This window comes from Oncorhynchus mykiss, chromosome 8 (assembly GCF_013265735.2).
Source record: "Oncorhynchus mykiss isolate Arlee chromosome 8, USDA_OmykA_1.1, whole genome shotgun sequence".
Classification (NCBI taxonomy): Eukaryota; Metazoa; Chordata; class Actinopteri; order Salmoniformes; family Salmonidae; genus Oncorhynchus; species Oncorhynchus mykiss.
The window spans coordinates 80,570,915-80,593,414 of record NC_048572.1 but is presented as its reverse complement, the minus strand read 5'-3'; the positions used below and the strand labels follow the sequence as shown (position 1 = coordinate 80,593,414).

Sequence of the window (22,500 nt, the reverse complement as noted above, 5' to 3'; positions counted from 1 at the left end):
GGGAGTAGTGTCCCATATCAACACTTAGAGGGAGTAGTGTCCCATATCAACACTTAGAGGGAGTAGTGTCCCATATCAATACTTAGAGGGAGTAGTGTCCCATATCAATACTTAGAGGGAGTAGTGCCCCATATCAACACTTAAAGGGAGTAGTGTCCCATATCAACACTTAGAGGGAGTAGTGTCCCATATCAACACTTAAAGGGAGTAGTGTCCCATATCAATACTTAGAGAGAGTAGTGTCCCATATCAACACTTAGAGGGAGTAGTGTCCCATATCAACACTTAGAGAGAGTAGTGTCCCATATCAATACTTAGAGAGAGTAGTGTCCCATATCAACACTTAGAGGGAGTAGTGTCCCATATCAATACTTAGAGGGAGTAGTGTCCCATATCAACACTTAGAGGGAGTAGTGCCCCATATCAACACTTAGAGGGAGTAGTGTCCCATATCAACACTTAAAGGGAGTAGTGTCCCATATCAACACTTAGAGGGAGTAGTGTCCCATATCAACACTTAAAGGGAGTAGTGTCCCATATCAATACTTAGAGAGAGTAGTGTCCCATATCAACACTTAGAGGGAGTAGTGTCCCATATCAACACTTAGAGGGAGTAGGGTCCCATATCAATACTTAGAGGGAGTAGTGTCCCATATCAACACTTAGAGGGAGTAGTGTCCCATATCAATACTTAGAGGGAGTAGTGTCCCATATCAACACTTAGAGGGAGTAGTGTCCCATATCAATACTTAGAGGGAGTAGTGTCCCATATCAATACTTAGAAAACTTCTGTCTGCGATCAACGAAAACAGCCAAGGTTACTGAGATAAACATCTGATTTCAAAGAGATTTAAGGAAAAGGAAGTATGACCAATATGTTCATTCGTTTTTATGTCCAATGCTTCACACCTCCTTCACACCTCCAGTGGTTGTGAGTGATTCAGCCTTACGTTGTACTGGCCTAGTTGTATTGGTCTGGAGAAGGGGTGTCAAACTCCATGGAGGGCAGAGTGTCTTCTAGTTTTTGGTTTCTCCTTTCAATTAAGATCTAGACAACCAGGTGATGGGAGTTCTTTACTAATTAGTGAACTTAATTCATCAATTGAGTGCAAGGGTGGAGCGAAAACCCGCAGACACTTGGCCCTCTGTGGAATGAGGTTGGCACATGTCTGGGGTGAGGTTAGATAGCATGAGGTTGGATTCAAATGGCCATGTCTCCTTGTATGGCCATTTAGTTACTTATCCGTTAGGACAGCAGTGTTGGCATTTTTAAAAGAGACATTTACAGCACTGAACAAATATCTGAGTCATTTACAGCACTGAACAAATATCTGAGTCATTTACACTGAACAAATATCTGAGTCATTTACAGCACTGAACAAATATCTGAGTCATTTACAGCACTGAACAAATATCTGAGTCATTTACAGCACTGAACAAATATCTGAGTCATTTACAGCACTGAACAAATATCTGAGTCATTTACAGCACTGAACAAATATCTGAGTCATTTACAGCACTGAACAAGTATCTGAGTCATTTACAGCACTGAACAAATATCTGAGTCATTTACATTTACACTGAACAAATATCTGAGTCATTTACAGCACTGAACAAATATCTGAGTAATTTACAGCACTGAACAAATATCTGAGTCATTTACAGCACTGAACAAATATCTGAGTCATTTACATTTACACTGAACAAATATCTGAGTCATTTACAGCACTGAACAAATATCTGAGTCATTTACAGCACTGAACAAATATCTGAGTCATTTACAGCACTGAACAAATATCTGAGTCATTTACAGCACTGAACAAATATCTGAGTCATTTACAGCACTGAACAAATATCTGAGTCATTTACAGCACTGAACAAATATCTGAGTCATTTACAGCACTGAACAAATATCTGAGTCATTTACAGCACTGAACAAATATCTGAGTCATTTACAGCACTGAACAAATATCTGAGTCATTTACAGCACTGAACAAATATCTGAGTCATTTACAGCACTGAACAAATATCTGAGTCATTTACAGCACTGAACAAATATCTGAGTCATTTACAGCACTGAACAAATATCTGAGTCATTTACAGCACTGAACAAATATCTGAGTCATTTACAGCACTGAACAAATATCTGAGTCATTTACAGCACTGAACAAATATCTGAGTCATTTACAGCACTGAACAAATATCTGAGTCATTTACAGCACTGAACAAATATCTGAGTCATTTACAGCACTGAACAAATATCTGAGTCATTTACAGCACTGAACAAATATCTGAGTCATTTACAGCACTGAACAAATATCTGAGTCATTTACAGCACTGAACAAATATCTGAGTCATTTACATTTACACTGAACAAATATCTGAGAGCAGCGACATATTTCTTACAGGTTGTTGTTGTTGTTTTCTCTGTTTAAGAACTATGTAAGGACTTGTACTGCAGTCTATTGGCTAATGATGATGATGATGATGTGTGTGTGTGTGTGTGTGTGTGTGTGTGTGTATGTGTGTGTGTGTGTGTGTGTGTGTGTGCGTGCGTGCGTGCGTGCATGCATCCAAGTGTCAAAATCAATGTCCTTGGTTTCTCTGCTCTCTTTCTCCATGCTCGCCGCACTCTCTCTCCTCTCTATCTCTCTCTCAACTGTCTCTTTCACTCTCTGTCTCTCTCTTTCTCTCTCTCCCTCTCCCTCAGTGAGGCAGTTCCAGAATGCACCGATTCATTCCGGAGTGTAGCCTATGTCTGATTGTGTTTCTGTCTGTCTGGGGCTTTTCCATATCTCTATGAACAGTTGAACACATTTACATTTCTGTTACTGTCAATCGTATGCTCTTCACACATCTGACAGGCTGGTAACATTCCTGGCAGCTGGAAATTCCACTAGTTTTTTTTCTCACCAAATTATATATATTTTTAAAAACTGTTCCCTTCAACAGAGCTGCTAAATGGGCATTGGAATTAAATAAGATTACAGGAATATAGACCAATACGATTTCTTCATGTGATCAAAAAAACAACAACACTTTTACAGAATTCTCTCTGAAACTAATCTGGGCATCCAGAACCACATCTGTCACCAGAGGATACTCTTGCAGCCAACTAACGTGTGATGACAGATTGACAGGCGCCAGAGGAAAGCTATCAAGCACCTGTTCTTCTTTTTCTCTAAGTGGAATGAGAAATTCCCAGAGTATGTGCAATGCAACTCAAATGTCTAACTCTCATTTTGTTTCCCGGTTTTATAGCAGGCTAAAAACATTAGCACGGATCAGCTAGGAGCAAATTGAAAATTCTCTTGGAATGAACTATGGTTTGGAAGAAAACCTCGGATCGGAAGTGTACTGTGAGGGACAGCGAGAGAGCGAGAGAGAAAAAGGGGTGAGAGAGAGAGGGTGGGAGAGAGAGAGAAATAGAGGGTGTGATAGTAATTAACTAGCTCTGCAGTAGTGATATGGTAATAAACTAGCTCTGCAGTGGTGATATAGTAATAAACTAGCTCTGCAGTGGATATATAGTAATAAACTAGCTCTGCCGTAGTGATATAGTAATAAACTAGCTCTGCAGTGGTGATATAGTAATAAACTAGCTCTGCAGTGGTGATATAGTAATAAACTAGCTCTGCAGTAGTGATATAGTAATAAACTAGCTCTGCAGTAGTGATATAGTAATAAACTAGCTCTGCAGTAGTGATATAGTAATAAACTAGCTCTGCAGTAGTGATATAGTAATAAACTAGCTCTGCAGTAGTGATATAGTAATAAACTAGCTCTGCAGTAGTGATATAGTAATAAACTAGCTCTGCAGTGGAGATATAGTAATAAACTAGCTCTGCAGTGGTGATATAGTAATAAACTAGCTCTGCAGTAGTGATATAGTAATAAACTAGCTCTGCAGTAGTGATATAGTAATAAACTAGCTCTGCAGTGGTGATATAGTAATAAACTAGCTCTGCAGTAGTGATATAGTAATAAACTAGCTCTGCAGTAGTGATATAGTAATAAACTAGCTCTGCAGTGGTGATATAGTAATAAACTAGCTCTGCAGTGGTGATATAGTAATAAACTAGCTCTGCAGTAGTGATATAGTAATAAACTAGCTCTGCAGTAGTGATATAGTAATAAACTAGCTCTGCAGTGGTGATATAGTAATAAACTAGCTCTGCAGTAGTGATATAGTAATAAACTAGCTCTGCAGTAGTGATATAGTAATAAACTAGCTCTGCAGTAGTGATATAGTAATAAACTAGCTCTGCAGTGGAGATATAGTAATAAACTATCTCTGCAGTAGTGATATAGTAATAAACTAGCTCTGCAGTGGTGATATAGTAATAAACTAGCTCTGCAGTAGTGATATAGTAATAAACTAGCTCTGCAGTAGTGATATAGTAATAAACTAGCTCTGCAGTAGTGATATAGTAATAAACTAGCTCTGCAGTGGAGATATGGTAATAAACTAGCTCTGCAGTGGGGATATAGTAATAAACTAGCTCTGCAGTAGTCAGATAGTAATAAACTAGCTAAGCAGTGGAGATATAGTAATAAACTAGCTCTGCAGTGGAGATATAGTAATAAACTAGCTCTGCAATGGGGATATAGTAATAAACTAGCTCTGCAATGGGGATATAGTAATAAACTAGCTCTGCAGTGGGGATATGGTAATAAACTAGCTCTGCAGTGGGGATATAGTAATAAACTATCTCTGCAGTAGTGATATAGTAATAAACTAGCTCTGCAGTGGTGATATAGTAATAAACTAGCTCTGCAGTAGTGATATAGTAATAAACTAGCTCTGCAGTAGTGATATAGTAATAAACTAGCTCTGCAGTAGTGATATAGTAATAAACTAGCTCTGCAGTGGAGATATGGTAATAAACTAGTTCTGCAGTGGGGATATAGTAATAAACTAGCTCTGCAGTAGTCAGATAGTAATAAACTAGCTAAGCAGTGGAGATATAGTAATAAACTAGCTCTGCAGTGGAGATATAGTAATAAACTAGCTCTGCAATGGGGATATAGTAATAAACTAGCTCTGCAATGGGGATATAGTAATAAACTAGCTCTGCAATGGGGATATGGTAATAAACTAGCTCTGCAGTGGGGATATAGTAATAAACTAGCTCTGCAGTGGGGATATAGTAATAAACTAGCTCTGCAGTGGTGATATAGTAATAAACTAGCTCTGCAGTGGAGATATAGTAATAAACTAGCTCTGCAGTGGGGATATAGTAATAAACTAGCTCTGCAGTGGTGATATAGTAATAAACTAGCTCTGCAGTAGTGATATAGTAATAAACTAGCTCTGCAGTAGTGATATAGTAATAAACTAGCTCTGCAGTGGTGATATAGTAATAAACTAGCTCTGCAGTAGTGATATAGTAATAAACTAGCTCTGCAGTAGTGATATAGTAATAAACTAGCTCTGCAGTGGAGATATAGTAATAAACTAGCTCTGCAGTAGTGATATAGTAAGAAACTAGCTCTGCAGTGGGGATATAGTAATAAACTAGCTCTGCAGTGGTGATATAGTAATAAACTAGCTAAGCAGTGGTGATATAGTAATAAACTAGCTCTGCAGTGGAGATATAGTAATAAACTAGCTCTGCAGTGGTGATATAGTAATAAACTAGCTCTGCAGTAGTGATATAGTAATAAACTAGCTCTGCAGTAGTGATATAGTAATAAACTAGCTCTGCAGTAGTGATATAGTAATAAACTAGCTCTGCAGTGGAGATATAGTAATAAACTAGCTCTGCAGTGGTGATATAGTAATAAACTAGCTCTGCAGTAGTGATATAGTAATAAACTAGCTCTGCAGTAGTGATATAGTAATAAACTAGCTCTGCAGTGGTGATATAGTAATAAACTAGCTCTGCAGTAGTGATATAGTAATAAACTAGCTCTGCAGTAGTGATATAGTAATAAACTAGCTCTGCAGTGGAGATATAGTAATAAACTATCTCTGCAGTAGTGATATAGTAATAAACTAGCTCTGCAGTGGTGATATAGTAATAAACTAGCTCTGCAGTAGTGATATAGTAATAAACTAGCTCTGCAGTAGTGATATAGTAGTAAACTAGCTCTGCAGTAGTGATATAGTAATAAACTTGCTCTGCAGTGGAGATATGGTAATAAACTAGCTCTGCAGTGGGGATATAGTAATAAACTAGCTCTGCAGTAGTCAGATAGTAATAAACTAGCTAAGCAGTGGAGATATAGTAATAAACTAGCTCTGCAGTGGAGATATAGTAATAAACTAGCTCTGCAATGGGGATATAGTAATAAACTAGCTCTGCAATGGGGATATAGTAATAAACTAGCTCTGCAGTGGGGATATGGTAATAAACTAGCTCTGCAGTGGGGATATAGTAATAAACTATCTCTGCAGTAGTGATATAGTAATAAACTAGCTCTGCAGTGATGATATAGTAATAAACTAGCTCTGCAGTAGTGATATAGTAATAAACTAGCTCTGCAGTAGTGATATAGTAATAAACTAGCTCTGCAGTAGTGATATAGTAATAAACTAGCTCTGCAGTGGAGATATGGTAATAAACTAGCTCTGCAGTGGGGATATAGTAATAAACTAGCTCTGCAGTAGTCAGATAGTAATAAACTAGCTAAGCAGTGGAGATATAGTAATAAACTAGCTCTGCAGTGGAGATATAGTAATAAACTAGCTCTGCAATGGGGATATAGTAATAAACTAGCTCTGCAATGGGGATATAGTAATAAACTAGCTCTGCAGTGGGGATATGGTAATAAACTAGCTCTGCAGTGGGGATATAGTAATAAACTATCTCTGCAGTAGTGATATAGTAATAAACTAGCTCTGCAGTGGTGATATAGTAATAAACTAGCTCTGCAGTAGTGATATAGTAATAAACTAGCTCTGCAGTAGTGATATAGTAGTAAACTAGCTCTGCAGTAGTGATATAGTAATAAACTTGCTCTGCAGTGGAGATATGGTAATAAACTAGCTCTGCAGTGGGGATATAGTAATAAACTAGCTCTGCAGTAGTCAGATAGTAATAAACTAGCTAAGCAGTGGAGATATAGTAATAAACTAGCTCTGCAGTGGAGATATAGTAATAAACTAGCTCTGCAATGGGGATATAGTAATAAACTAGCTCTGCAATGGGGATATAGTAATAAACTAGCTCTGCAGTGGGGATATGGTAATAAACTAGCTCTGCAGTGGGGATATAGTAATAAACTATCTCTGCAGTAGTGATATAGTAATAAACTAGCTCTGCAGTGATGATATAGTAATAAACTAGCTCTGCAGTAGTGATATAGTAATAAACTAGCTCTGCAGTAGTGATATAGTAATAAACTAGCTCTGCAGTAGTGATATAGTAATAAACTAGCTCTGCAGTGGAGATATGGTAATAAACTAGCTCTGCAGTGGGGATATAGTAATAAACTAGCTCTGCAGTAGTCAGATAGTAATAAACTAGCTAAGCAGTGGAGATATAGTAATAAACTAGCTCTGCAGTGGAGATATAGTAATAAACTAGCTCTGCAATGGGGATATAGTAATAAACTAGCTCTGCAATGGGGATATAGTAATAAACTAGCTCTGCAGTGGGGATATGGTAATAAACTAGCTCTGCAGTGGGGATATAGTAATAAACTATCTCTGCAGTAGTGATATAGTAATAAACTAGCTCTGCAGTGGTGATATAGTAATAAACTAGCTCTGCAGTAGTGATATAGTAATAAACTAGCTCTGCAGTAGTGATATAGTAATAAACTAGCTCTGCAGTAGTGATATAGTAATAAACTAGCTCTGCAGTGGAGATATGGTAATAAACTAGTTCTGCAGTGGGGATATAGTAATAAACTAGCTCTGCAGTAGTCAGATAGTAATAAACTAGCTAAGCAGTGGAGATATAGTAATAAACTAGCTCTGCAGTGGAGATATAGTAATAAACTAGCTCTGCAATGGGGATATAGTAATAAACTAGCTCTGCAATGGGGATATAGTAATAAAGTAGCTCTGCAGTGGGGATATAGTAATAAACTAGCTCTGCAATGGGGATATGGTAATAAACTAGCTCTGCAGTGGGGATATAGTAATAAAGTAGCTCTGCAGTGGGGATATAGTAATAAACTAGCTCTGCAGTGGTGATATAGTAATAAACTAGCTCTGCAGTGGAGATATAGTAATAAACTAGCTCTGCAGTGGGGATATAGTAATAAACTAGCTCTGCAGTGGTGATATAGTAATAAACTAGCTCTGCAGTAGTGATATAGTAATAAACTAGCTCTGCAGTAGTGATATAGTAATAAACTAGCTCTGCAGTGGTGATATAGTAATAAACTAGCTCTGCAGTGGTGATATAGTAATAAACTAGCTCTGCAGTAGTGATATAGTAATAAACTAGCTCTGCAGTAGTGATATAGTAATAAACTAGCTCTGCAGTGGAGATATAGTAATAAACTAGCTCTGCAGTAGTGATATAGTAAGAAACTAGCTCTGCAGTGGGGATATAGTAATAAACTAGCTGTGCAGTGGTGATATAGTAATAAACTAGCTAAGCAGTGGTGATATAGTAATAAACTAGCTCTGCAGTGGAGATATAGTAATAAACTAGCTCTGCAGTGGTGATATAGTAATAAACTAGCTCTGCAGTAGTGATATAGTAATAAACTAGCTCTGCAGTAGTGATATAGTAATAAACTAGCTCTGCAGTAGTGATATAGTAATAAACTAGCTCTGCAGTGGAGATATAGTAATAAACTAGCTCTGCAGTGGTGATATAGTAATAAACTAGCTCTGCAGTAGTGATATAGTAATAAACTAGCTCTGCAGTAGTGATATAGTAATAAACTAGCTCTGCAGTGGTGATATAGTAATAAACTAGCTCTGCAGTAGTGATATAGTAATAAACTAGCTCTGCAGTAGTGATATAGTAATAAACTAGCTCTGCAGTGGAGATATAGTAATAAACTATCTCTGCAGTAGTGATATAGTAATAAACTAGCTCTGCAGTGGTGATATAGTAATAAACTAGCTCTGCAGTAGTGATATAGTAATAAACTAGCTCTGCAGTAGTGATATAGTAGTAAACTAGCTCTGCAGTAGTGATATAGTAATAAACTTGCTCTGCAGTGGAGATATGGTAATAAACTAGCTCTGCAGTGGGGATATAGTAATAAACTAGCTCTGCAGTAGTCAGATAGTAATAAACTAGCTAAGCAGTGGAGATATAGTAATAAACTAGCTCTGCAGTGGAGATATAGTAATAAACTAGCTCTGCAATGGGGATATAGTAATAAACTAGCTCTGCAATGGGGATATAGTAATAAACTAGCTCTGCAGTGGGGATATGGTAATAAACTAGCTCTGCAGTGGGGATATAGTAATAAACTAGCTCTGCAGTGGGGATATGGTAATAAACTAGCTCTGCAATGGGGATATAGTAATAAACTAGCTCTGCAATGGGGATATAGTAATAAACTAGCTCTGCAATGGGGATATGGTAATAAACTAGCTCTGCAGTGGGGATATAGTAATAAACTAGCTCTGCAGTGGGGATATAGTAATAAACTAGCTCTGCAGTGGTGATATAGTAATAAACTAGCTCTGCAGTGGAGATATAGTAATAAACTAGCTCTGCAGTGGGGATATAGTAATAAACTAGCTCTGCAGTGGTGATATAGTAATAAACTAGCTCTGCAGTAGTGATATAGTAATAAACTAGCTCTGCAGTAGTGATATAGTAATAAACTAGCTCTGCAGTGGTGATATAGTAATAAACTAGCTCTGCAGTAGTGATATAGTAATAAACTAGCTCTGCAGTAGTGATATAGTAATAAACTAGCTCTGCAGTGGAGATATAGTAATAAACTAGCTCTGCAGTAGTGATATAGTAAGAAACTAGCTCTGCAGTGGGGATATAGTAATAAACTAGCTCTGCAGTGGTGATATAGTAATAAACTAGCTAAGCAGTGGTGATATAGTAATAAACTAGCTCTGCAGTGGAGATATAGTAATAAACTAGCTCTGCAGTGGTGATATAGTAATAAACTAGCTCTGCAGTAGTGATATAGTAATAAACTAGCTCTGCAGTAGTGATATAGTAATAAACTAGCTCTGCAGTAGTGATATAGTAATAAACTAGCTCTGCAGTGGAGATATAGTAATAAACTAGCTCTGCAGTGGTGATATAGTAATAAACTAGCTCTGCAGTAGTGATATAGTAATAAACTAGCTCTGCAGTAGTGATATAGTAATAAACTAGCTCTGCAGTGGTGATATAGTAATAAACTAGCTCTGCAGTAGTGATATAGTAATAAACTAGCTCTGCAGTAGTGATATAGTAATAAACTAGCTCTGCAGTGGAGATATAGTAATAAACTATCTCTGCAGTAGTGATATAGTAATAAACTAGCTCTGCAGTGGTGATATAGTAATAAACTAGCTCTGCAGTAGTGATATAGTAATAAACTAGCTCTGCAGTAGTGATATAGTAGTAAACTAGCTCTGCAGTAGTGATATAGTAATAAACTTGCTCTGCAGTGGAGATATGGTAATAAACTAGCTCTGCAGTGGGGATATAGTAATAAACTAGCTCTGCAGTAGTCAGATAGTAATAAACTAGCTAAGCAGTGGAGATATAGTAATAAACTAGCTCTGCAGTGGAGATATAGTAATAAACTAGCTCTGCAATGGGGATATAGTAATAAACTAGCTCTGCAATGGGGATATAGTAATAAACTAGCTCTGCAGTGGGGATATGGTAATAAACTAGCTCTGCAGTGGGGATATAGTAATAAACTATCTCTGCAGTAGTGATATAGTAATAAACTAGCTCTGCAGTGATGATATAGTAATAAACTAGCTCTGCAGTAGTGATATAGTAATAAACTAGCTCTGCAGTAGTGATATAGTAATAAACTAGCTCTGCAGTAGTGATATAGTAATAAACTAGCTCTGCAGTGGAGATATGGTAATAAACTAGCTCTGCAGTGGGGATATAGTAATAAACTAGCTCTGCAGTAGTCAGATAGTAATAAACTAGCTAAGCAGTGGGGATATAGTAATAAACTAGCTCTGCAGTGGAGATATAGTAATAAACTAGCTCTGCAATGGGGATATAGTAATAAACTAGCTCTGCAATGGGGATATAGTAATAAACTAGCTCTGCAGTGGGGATATGGTAATAAACTAGCTCTGCAGTGGGGATATAGTAATAAACTAGCTCTGCAGTAGTGATATAGTAATAAACTAGCTCTGCAGTGGTGATATAGTAATAAACTAGCTCTGCAATGGGGATATAGTAATAAACTAGCTCTGCAGTGGGGATATGGTAATAAACTAGCTCTGCAGTGGGGATATAGTAATAAACTAGCTCTGCAGTAGTGATATAGTAATAAACTAGCTCTGCAGTGGTGATATAGTAATAAACTAGCTCTGCAGTGGAGATATAGTAATAAACTAGCTCTGCAGTGGGGATATAGTAATAAACTAGCTCTGCAGTGGTGATATAGTAATAAACTAGCTCTGCAGTAGTGATATAGTAATAAACTAGCTCTGCAGTAGTGATATAGTAATAAACTAGCTCTGCAGTGGTGATATAGTAATAAACTAGCTCTGCAGTAGTGATATAGTAATAAACTAGCTCTGCAGTAGTGATATAGTAATAAACTAGCTCTGCAGTGGAGATATAGTAATAAACTAGCTCTGCAGTAGTGATATAGTAAGAAACTAGCTCTGCAGTGGGGATATAGTAATAAACTAGCTCTGCAGTGGTGATATAGTAATAAACTAGCTAAGCAGTGGTGATATAGTAATAAACTAGCTCTGCAGTGGAGATATAGTAATAAACTAGCTCTGCAGTAGTGATATAGTAATAAACTAGCTCTGCAGTGGTGATATAGTAATAAACTAGCTCTGCAGTGGAGCTATAGTAATAAACTAGCTCTGCAGTAGTGATTTAGTATTAAACTAGCTAAGCAGTGGAGATATAGTAATAAACTAGCTCTGCAGTGGAGATATAGTAATAAACTAGCTCTGCAGTGGTGATATAGTAATTAACTAGCTCTGCAGTGGTGATATAGTAATAAACTAGCTCTGCAGTGGAGATATAGTAATAAACTAGCTCTGCAGTAGTGATATAGTAATAAACTAGCTCTGCAGTGGGGATATAGTAATAAACTAGCTCTGCAGTAGTCAGATAGTAATAAACTAGCTAAGCAGTGGAGATATAGTAATAAACTAGCTCTGCAGTGGAGATATAGTAATAAACTAGCTCTGCAATGGGGATATAGTAATAAACTAGCTCTGCAATGGGGATATAGTAATAAACTAGCTCTGCAGTGGGGATATGGTAATAAACTAGCTCTGCAGTGGGGATATAGTAATAAACTATCTCTGCAGTAGTGATATAGTAATAAACTAGCTCTGCAGTGGTGATATAGTAATAAACTAGCTCTGCAGTAGTGATATAGTAATAAACTAGCTCTGCAGTAGTGATATAGTAATAAACTAGCTCTGCAGTAGTGATATAGTAATAAACTAGCTCTGCAGTGGAGATATGGTAATAAACTAGCTCTGCAGTGGGGATATAGTAATAAACTAGCTCTGCAGTAGTCAGATAGTAATAAACTAGCTAAGCAGTGGAGATATAGTAATAAACTAGCTCTGCAGTGGAGATATAGTAATAAACTAGCTAAGCAGTGGAGATATAGTAATAAACTAGCTCTGCAGTGGAGATATAGTAATAAACTAGCTCTGCAATGGGGATATAGTAATAAACTAGCTCTGCAATGGGGATATAGTAATAAACTAGCTCTGCAGTGGGGATATGGTAATAAACTAGCTCTGCAGTGGGGATATAGTAATAAACTAGCTCTGCAGTAGTGATATAGTAATAAACTAGCTCTGCAGTGGTGATATAGTAATAAACTAGCTCTGCAATGGGGATATAGTAATAAACTAGCTCTGCAGTGGGGATATGGTAATAAACTAGCTCTGCAGTGGGGATATAGTAATAAACTAGCTCTGCAGTAGTGATATAGTAATAAACTAGCTCTGCAGTGGTGATATAGTAATAAACTAGCTCTGCAGTGGAGATATAGTAATAAACTAGCTCTGCAGTGGGGATATAGTAATAAACTAGCTCTGCAGTGGTGATATAGTAATAAACTAGCTCTGCAGTAGTGATATAGTAATAAACTAGCTCTGCAGTAGTGATATAGTAATAAACTAGCTCTGCAGTGGTGATATAGTAATAAACTAGCTCTGCAGTAGTGATATAGTAATAAACTAGCTCTGCAGTAGTGATATAGTAATAAACTAGCTCTGCAGTGGAGATATAGTAATAAACTAGCTCTGCAGTAGTGATATAGTAAGAAACTAGCTCTGCAGTGGGGATATAGTAATAAACTAGCTCTGCAGTGGTGATATAGTAATAAACTAGCTAAGCAGTGGTGATATAGTAATAAACTAGCTCTGCAGTGGAGATATAGTAATAAACTAGCTCTGCAGTAGTGATATAGTAATAAACTAGCTCTGCAGTGGTGATATAGTAATAAACTAGCTCTGCAGTGGAGATATAGTAATAAACTAGCTCTGCAGTAGTGATATAGTAATAAACTAGCTCTGCAGTGGAGATATAGTAATAAACTAGCTCTGCAGTGGTGATATAGTAATAAACTAGCTCTGCAGTAGTGATATAGTAATAAACTAGCTCTGCAGTAGTGATATAGTAATAAACTAGCTCTGCAGTGGTGATATAGTAATAAACTAGCTCTGCAGTAGTGATATAGTAATAAACTAGCTCTGCAGTAGTGATATAGTAATAAACTAGCTCTGCAGTGGAGATATAGTAATAAACTATCTCTGCAGTAGTGATATAGTAATAAACTAGCTCTGCAGTGGTGATATAGTAATAAACTAGCTCTGCAGTAGTGATATAGTAATAAACTAGCTCTGCAGTAGTGATATAGTAGTAAACTAGCTCTGCAGTAGTGATATAGTAATAAACTTGCTCTGCAGTGGAGATATGGTAATAAACTAGCTCTGCAGTGGGGATATAGTAATAAACTAGCTCTGCAGTAGTCAGATAGTAATAAACTAGCTAAGCAGTGGAGATATAGTAATAAACTAGCTCTGCAGTGGAGATATAGTAATAAACTAGCTCTGCAATGGGGATATAGTAATAAACTAGCTCTGCAATGGGGATATAGTAATAAACTAGCTCTGCAGTGGGGATATGGTAATAAACTAGCTCTGCAGTGGGGATATAGTAATAAACTATCTCTGCAGTAGTGATATAGTAATAAACTAGCTCTGCAGTGATGATATAGTAATAAACTAGCTCTGCAGTAGTGATATAGTAATAAACTAGCTCTGCAGTAGTGATATAGTAATAAACTAGCTCTGCAGTAGTGATATAGTAATAAACTAGCTCTGCAGTGGAGATATGGTAATAAACTAGCTCTGCAGTGGGGATATAGTAATAAACTAGCTCTGCAGTAGTCAGATAGTAATAAACTAGCTAAGCAGTGGAGATATAGTAATAAACTAGCTCTGCAGTGGAGATATAGTAATAAACTAGCTCTGCAATGGGGATATAGTAATAAACTAGCTCTGCAATGGGGATATAGTAATAAACTAGCTCTGCAGTGGGGATATGGTAATAAACTAGCTCTGCAGTGGGGATATAGTAATAAACTATCTCTGCAGTAGTGATATAGTAATAAACTAGCTCTGCAGTGGTGATATAGTAATAAACTAGCTCTGCAGTAGTGATATAGTAATAAACTAGCTCTGCAGTAGTGATATAGTAATAAACTAGCTCTGCAGTAGTGATATAGTAATAAACTAGCTCTGCAGTGGAGATATGGTAATAAACTAGTTCTGCAGTGGGGATATAGTAATAAACTAGCTCTGCAGTAGTCAGATAGTAATAAACTAGCTAAGCAGTGGAGATATAGTAATAAACTAGCTCTGCAGTGGAGATATAGTAATAAACTAGCTCTGCAATGGGGATATAGTAATAAACTAGCTCTGCAATGGGGATATAGTAATAAACTAGCTCTGCAATGGGGATATGGTAATAAACTAGCTCTGCAGTGGGGATATAGTAATAAAGTAGCTCTGCAGTGGGGATATAGTAATAAACTAGCTCTGCAGTGGTGATATAGTAATAAACTAGCTCTGCAGTGGAGATATAGTAATAAACTAGCTCTGCAGTGGGGATATAGTAATAAACTAGCTCTGCAGTGGTGATATAGTAATAAACTAGCTCTGCAGTAGTGATATAGTAATAAACTAGCTCTGCAGTAGTGATATAGTAATAAACTAGCTCTGCAGTGGTGATATAGTAATAAACTAGCTCTGCAGTAGTGATATAGTAATAAACTAGCTCTGCAGTAGTGATATAGTAATAAACTAGCTCTGCAGTGGAGATATAGTAATAAACTAGCTCTGCAGTAGTGATATAGTAAGAAACTAGCTCTGCAGTGGGGATATAGTAATAAACTAGCTCTGCAGTGGTGATATAGTAATAAACTAGCTAAGCAGTGGTGATATAGTAATAAACTAGCTCTGCAGTGGAGATATAGTAATAAACTAGCTCTGCAGTGGTGATATAGTAATAAACTAGCTCTGCAGTAGTGATATAGTAATAAACTAGCTCTGCAGTAGTGATATAGTAATAAGCTAGCTCTGCAGTAGTGATATAGTAATAAACTAGCTCTGCAGTGGAGATATAGTAATAAACTAGCTCTGCAGTGGTGATATAGTAATAAACTAGCTCTGCAGTAGTGATATAGTAATAAACTAGCTCTGCAGTAGTGATATAGTAATAAACTAGCTCTGCAGTGGTGATATAGTAATAAACTAGCTCTGCAGTAGTGATATAGTAATAAACTAGCTCTGCAGTAGTGATATAGTAATAAACTAGCTCTGCAGTGGAGATATAGTAATAAACTATCTCTGCAGTAGTGATATAGTAATAAACTAGCTCTGCAGTGGTGATATAGTAATAAACTAGCTCTGCAGTAGTGATATAGTAATAAACTAGCTCTGCAGTAGTGATATAGTAGTAAACTAGCTCTGCAGTAGTGATATAGTAATAAACTTGCTCTGCAGTGGAGATATGGTAATAAACTAGCTCTGCAGTGGGGATATAGTAATAAACTAGCTCTGCAGTAGTCAGATAGTAATAAACTAGCTAAGCAGTGGAGATATAGTAATAAACTAGCTCTGCAGTGGAGATATAGTAATAAACTAGCTCTGCAATGGGGATATAGTAATAAACTAGCTCTGCAATGGGGATATAGTAATAAACTAGCTCTGCAGTGGGGATATGGTAATAAACTAGCTCTGCAGTGGGGATATAGTAATAAACTAGCTCTGCAGTGGGGATATGGTAATAAACTAGCTCTGCAATGGGGATATAGTAATAAACTAGCTCTGCAATGGGGATATAGTAATAAACTAGCTCTGCAATGGGGATATGGTAATAAACTAGCTCTGCAGTGGGGATATAGTAATAAACTAGCTCTGCAGTGGGGATATAGTAATAAACTAGCTCTGCAGTGGTGATATAGTAATAAACTAGCTCTGCAGTGGAGATATAGTAATAAACTAGCTCTGCAGTGGGGATATAGTAATAAACTAGCTCTGCAGTGGTGATATAGTAATAAACTAGCTCTGCAGTAGTGATATAGTAATAAACTAGCTCTGCAGTAGTGATATAGTAATAAACTAGCTCTGCAGTGGTGATATAGTAATAAACTAGCTCTGCAGTAGTGATATAGTAATAAACTAGCTCTGCAGTAGTGATATAGTAATAAACTAGCTCTGCAGTGGAGATATAGTAATAAACTAGCTCTGCAGTAGTGATATAGTAAGAAACTAGCTCTGCAGTGGGGATATAGTAATAAACTAGCTCTGCAGTGGTGATATAGTAATAAACTAGCTAAGCAGTGGTGATATAGTAATAAACTAGCTCTGCAGTGGAGATATAGTAATAAACTAGCTCTGCAGTGGTGATATAGTAATAAACTAGCTCTGCAGTAGTGATATAGTAATAAACTAGCTCTGCAGTAGTGATATAGTAATAAACTAGCTCTGCAGTAGTGATATAGTAATAAACTAGCTCTGCAGTGGAGATATAGTAATAAACTAGCTCTGCAGTGGTGATATAGTAATAAACTAGCTCTGCAGTAGTGATATAGTAATAAACTAGCTCTGCAGTAGTGATATAGTAATAAACTAGCTCTGCAGTGGTGATATAGTAATAAACTAGCTCTGCAGTAGTGATATAGTAATAAACTAGCTCTGCAGTAGTGATATAGTAATAAACTAGCTCTGCAGTGGAGATATAGTAATAAACTATCTCTGCAGTAGTGATATAGTAATAAACTAGCTCTGCAGTGGTGATATAGTAATAAACTAGCTCTGCAGTAGTGATATAGTAATAAACTAGCTCTGCAGTAGTGATATAGTAGTAAACTAGCTCTGCAGTAGTGATATAGTAATAAACTTGCTCTGCAGTGGAGATATGGTAATAAACTAGCTCTGCAGTGGGGATATAGTAATAAACTAGCTCTGCAGTAGTCAGATAGTAATAAACTAGCTAAGCAGTGGAGATATAGTAATAAACTAGCTCTGCAGTGGAGATATAGTAATAAACTAGCTCTGCAATGGGGATATAGTAATAAACTAGCTCTGCAATGGGGATATAGTAATAAACTAGCTCTGCAGTGGGGATATGGTAATAAACTAGCTCTGCAGTGGGGATATAGTAATAAACTATCTCTGCAGTAGTGATATAGTAATAAACTAGCTCTGCAGTGATGATATAGTAATAAACTAGCTCTGCAGTAGTGATATAGTAATAAACTAGCTCTGCAGTAGTGATATAGTAATAAACTAGCTCTGCAGTAGTGATATAGTAATAAACTAGCTCTGCAGTGGAGATATGGTAATAAACTAGCTCTGCAGTGGGGATATAGTAATAAACTAGCTCTGCAGTAGTCAGATAGTAATAAACTAGCTAAGCAGTGGGGATATAGTAATAAACTAGCTCTGCAGTGGAGATATAGTAATAAACTAGCTCTGCAATGGGGATATAGTAATAAACTAGCTCTGCAATGGGGATATAGTAATAAACTAGCTCTGCAGTGGGGATATGGTAATAAACTAGCTCTGCAGTGGGGATATAGTAATAAACTAGCTCTGCAGTAGTGATATAGTAATAAACTAGCTCTGCAGTGGTGATATAGTAATAAACTAGCTCTGCAATGGGGATATAGTAATAAACTAGCTCTGCAGTGGGGATATGGTAATAAACTAGCTCTGCAGTGGGGATATAGTAATAAACTAGCTCTGCAGTAGTGATATAGTAATAAACTAGCTCTGCAGTGGTGATATAGTAATAAACTAGCTCTGCAGTGGAGATATAGTAATAAACTAGCTCTGCAGTGGGGATATAGTAATAAACTAGCTCTGCAGTGGTGATATAGTAATAAACTAGCTCTGCAGTAGTGATATAGTAATAAACTAGCTCTGCAGTAGTGATATAGTAATAAACTAGCTCTGCAGTGGTGATATAGTAATAAACTAGCTCTGCAGTAGTGATATAGTAATAAACTAGCTCTGCAGTAGTGATATAGTAATAAACTAGCTCTGCAGTGGAGATATAGTAATAAACTAGCTCTGCAGTAGTGATATAGTAAGAAACTAGCTCTGCAGTGGGGATATAGTAATAAACTAGCTCTGCAGTGGTGATATAGTAATAAACTAGCTAAGCAGTGGTGATATAGTAATAAACTAGCTCTGCAGTGGAGATATAGTAATAAACTAGCTCTGCAGTAGTGATATAGTAATAAACTAGCTCTGCAGTGGTGATATAGTAATAAACTAGCTCTGCAGTGGAGCTATAGTAATAAACTAGCTCTGCAGTAGTGATTTAGTATTAAACTAGCTAAGCAGTGGAGATATAGTAATAAACTAGCTCTGCAGTGGAGATATAGTAATAAACTAGCTCTGCAGTGGTGATATAGTAATTAACTAGCTCTGCAGTGGTGATATAGTAATAAACTAGCTCTGCAGTGGAGATATAGTAATAAACTAGCTCTGCAGTAGTGATATAGTAATAAACTAGCTCTGCAGTGGGGATATAGTAATAAACTAGCTCTGCAGTAGTCAGATAGTAATAAACTAGCTAAGCAGTGGAGATATAGTAATAAACTAGCTCTGCAGTGGAGATATAGTAATAAACTAGCTCTGCAATGGGGATATAGTAATAAACTAGCTCTGCAATGGGGATATAGTAATAAACTAGCTCTGCAGTGGGGATATGGTAATAAACTAGCTCTGCAGTGGGGATATAGTAATAAACTATCTCTGCAGTAGTGATATAGTAATAAACTAGCTCTGCAGTGGTGATATAGTAATAAACTAGCTCTGCAGTAGTGATATAGTAATAAACTAGCTCTGCAGTAGTGATATAGTAATAAACTAGCTCTGCAGTAGTGATATAGTAATAAACTAGCTCTGCAGTGGAGATATGGTAATAAACTAGCTCTGCAGTGGGGATATAGTAATAAACTAGCTCTGCAGTAGTCAGATAGTAATAAACTAGCTAAGCAGTGGAGATATAGTAATAAACTAGCTCTGCAGTGGAGATATAGTAATAAACTAGCTAAGCAGTGGAGATATAGTAATAAACTAGCTCTGCAGTGGAGATATAGTAATAAACTAGCTCTGCAATGGGGATATAGTAATAAACTAGCTCTGCAATGGGGATATAGTAATAAACTAGCTCTGCAGTGGGGATATGGTAATAAACTAGCTCTGCAGTGGGGATATAGTAATAAACTAGCTCTGCAGTAGTGATATAGTAATAAACTAGCTCTGCAGTGGTGATATAGTAATAAACTAGCTCTGCAATGGGGATATAGTAATAAACTAGCTCTGCAGTGGGGATATGGTAATAAACTAGCTCTGCAGTGGGGATATAGTAATAAACTAGCTCTGCAGTAGTGATATAGTAATAAACTAGCTCTGCAGTGGTGATATAGTAATAAACTAGCTCTGCAGTGGAGATATAGTAATAAACTAGCTCTGCAGTGGGGATATAGTAATAAACTAGCTCTGCAGTGGTGATATAGTAATAAACTAGCTCTGCAGTAGTGATATAGTAATAAACTAGCTCTGCAGTAGTGATATAGTAATAAACTAGCTCTGCAGTGGTGATATAGTAATAAACTAGCTCTGCAGTAGTGATATAGTAATAAACTAGCTCTGCAGTAGTGATATAGTAATAAACTAGCTCTGCAGTGGAGATATAGTAATAAACTAGCTCTGCAGTAGTGATATAGTAAGAAACTAGCTCTGCAGTGGGGATATAGTAATAAACTAGCTCTGCAGTGGTGATATAGTAATAAACTAGCTAAGCAGTGGTGATATAGTAATAAACTAGCTCTGCAGTGGAGATATAGTAATAAACTAGCTCTGCAGTAGTGATATAGTAATAAACTAGCTCTGCAGTGGTGATATAGTAATAAACTAGCTCTGCAGTGGAGATATAGTAATAAACTAGCTCTGCAGTAGTGATATAGTAATAAACTAGCTAAGCAGTGGAGATATAGTAATAAACTAGCTCTGCAGTGGAGATATAGTAATAAACTAGCTCTGCAGTGGTGATATAGTAATTAACTAGCTCTGCAGTGGTGATATAGTAATAAACTAGCTCTGCAGTGGAGATATAGTAATAAACTAGCTCTGCAGTAGTGATATAGTAATAAACTAGCTCTGCAGTAGTGATATAGTAATAAACTAGCTCTGCAGTAGTGATATAGTAATAAACTAGCTAAGCAGTAGTGATATAGTAATAAACTAGCTCTGCAGTAGTGATATAGTAATAAACTAGCTCTGCAGTGGTGATATAGTAATAAACTAGCTCTGCAGTGGTGATATAGTAATAAACTAGCTCTGCAGTGGTGATATAGTAATAAACTAGCTCTGCAGTAGTGATATAGTAATAAACTAGCTCTGCAGTAGTGATATAGTAATAAACTAGCTCTGCAGTAGTGATATAGTAATAAACTAGCTAAGCAGTGGTGATATAGTAATAAACTAGCTCTGCAGTAGTGATATAGTAATAAACTAGCTCTGCAGTGGATATATAGTAATAAACTAGCTAAGCAGTGGGGATATAGTAATAAACTAGCTAAGCAGGGGGGATGGTGGCAGATGCTGCAGATAGTGTTGCGTTGTGTTTCTGAATGTTCTAGGGTATAATTGTCAGCTATTTCTGTGTGTGTGTGTGTGTGTGTGTGTGTGTGTGTGTGTGTGTGTGTGTGTGTGTGTGTGTGTGTGTGTGCGTGCGAGTGCGTGTGTGTGCGTGTCTGCGTCTCCATCTGCGTTGTGTGTATGCGTGTCTACAACGGTCTGATTGTGAGAACGAATGAGAGAACTGAAGAAGAGATTAATGCCTTACTGAACTAGAAAGAGAGAAAAACGTCTCGTACAAAATCTCTGATTTCAAACCCCACAGAGGTATAAAAAGTAATACAACTTTGTCCTTTTAGTTACGAGTCAAATCAGCCCTCATAGTCCTCAAGGGGCTTTTAAAAACCTTGAGAAACAATGCAATGCTCCAGGACCAGGGAAATACCATTGTGAGAGTATAGCGTGTGATATATGGACCACATCAACTCTTTTCTCCCAGTAATCTCTCGATTCTGATTTATGATTGGACCAGAGACAGAGGTGTGTTCCAATGATTCTGTCCACTGATCAACTACGAGGAAGACTGAGAGGCAGAAGGCCCTCTGCTCTATCATTATCATAGATTTTCTTTGTTTCTTTGTTTTCCACATTTCGGCTCCTTGCGGAGCACACAGCTGCCAGTGCGTTTTGAGTGTTTACATCCCGTCTAATACCATGCCATTGTTAGTGTGTGTGTGTGTGTGTGTGTTCTTCCACTCAATAACAATGTGTGGATGTGTTCTCCACAGGAACCTGGGAAAATCAGGCTTGCGTGTATCCTGTTTGGGCCTCGGTGAGTATGTTTGATGTGTATCCTGTTTGGGCCTCGGTGAGTATGTTGGATGTGTATCCTGTTTGGGCCTCGGTGAGTACGTTTGATTGGTATCCTGTTTGGGCCTCGGTGAGTATGTTGGATGTGTATCCTGTTTGGGCCTCTGAGTGTGTTTGATGTGTATCCTGTTTGGGCCTCGGTGAGTATGTTGGATGTGTATCCTGTTTGGGCCTCTGAGTGTGTTTGATGTGTATCCTGTTTGGGCCTTGGTGAGTACGTTTGATGTGTATCCTGTTTGGGCCCCGGTGAGTACGTTTGATGTGTATCCTGTTTGGGCCTCTGAGTGTGTTTGATGTGTATCCTGTTTGGGCCCCGGTGAGTACGTTTGATGTGTATCCTGTTTGGGCCTCTGAGTGTGTTTGATGTGTATCCTGTTTGGGCCTTGGTGAGTACGTTTGATGTGTATCCTGTTTGG

The 22,500-nt window shown here is 37.2% G+C and overlaps 1 protein-coding gene across 1 annotated transcript in view; it reads left to right on the top strand.

The window, feature by feature from the left end:
- The window catches only part of kcnab1b (potassium voltage-gated channel, shaker-related subfamily, beta member 1 b), an 84,367-nt gene that overhangs the window by 22,549 nt on the left and 39,318 nt on the right, over nt 1–22,500 (top strand). Inside the window, exon 2 of the mRNA XM_036986436.1 lies at nt 22,003–22,046. Coding sequence (XP_036842331.1) covers nt 22,003–22,046 — 44 coding nt within the window. The remainder of the gene's footprint in view (nt 1–22,002; nt 22,047–22,500) is intronic.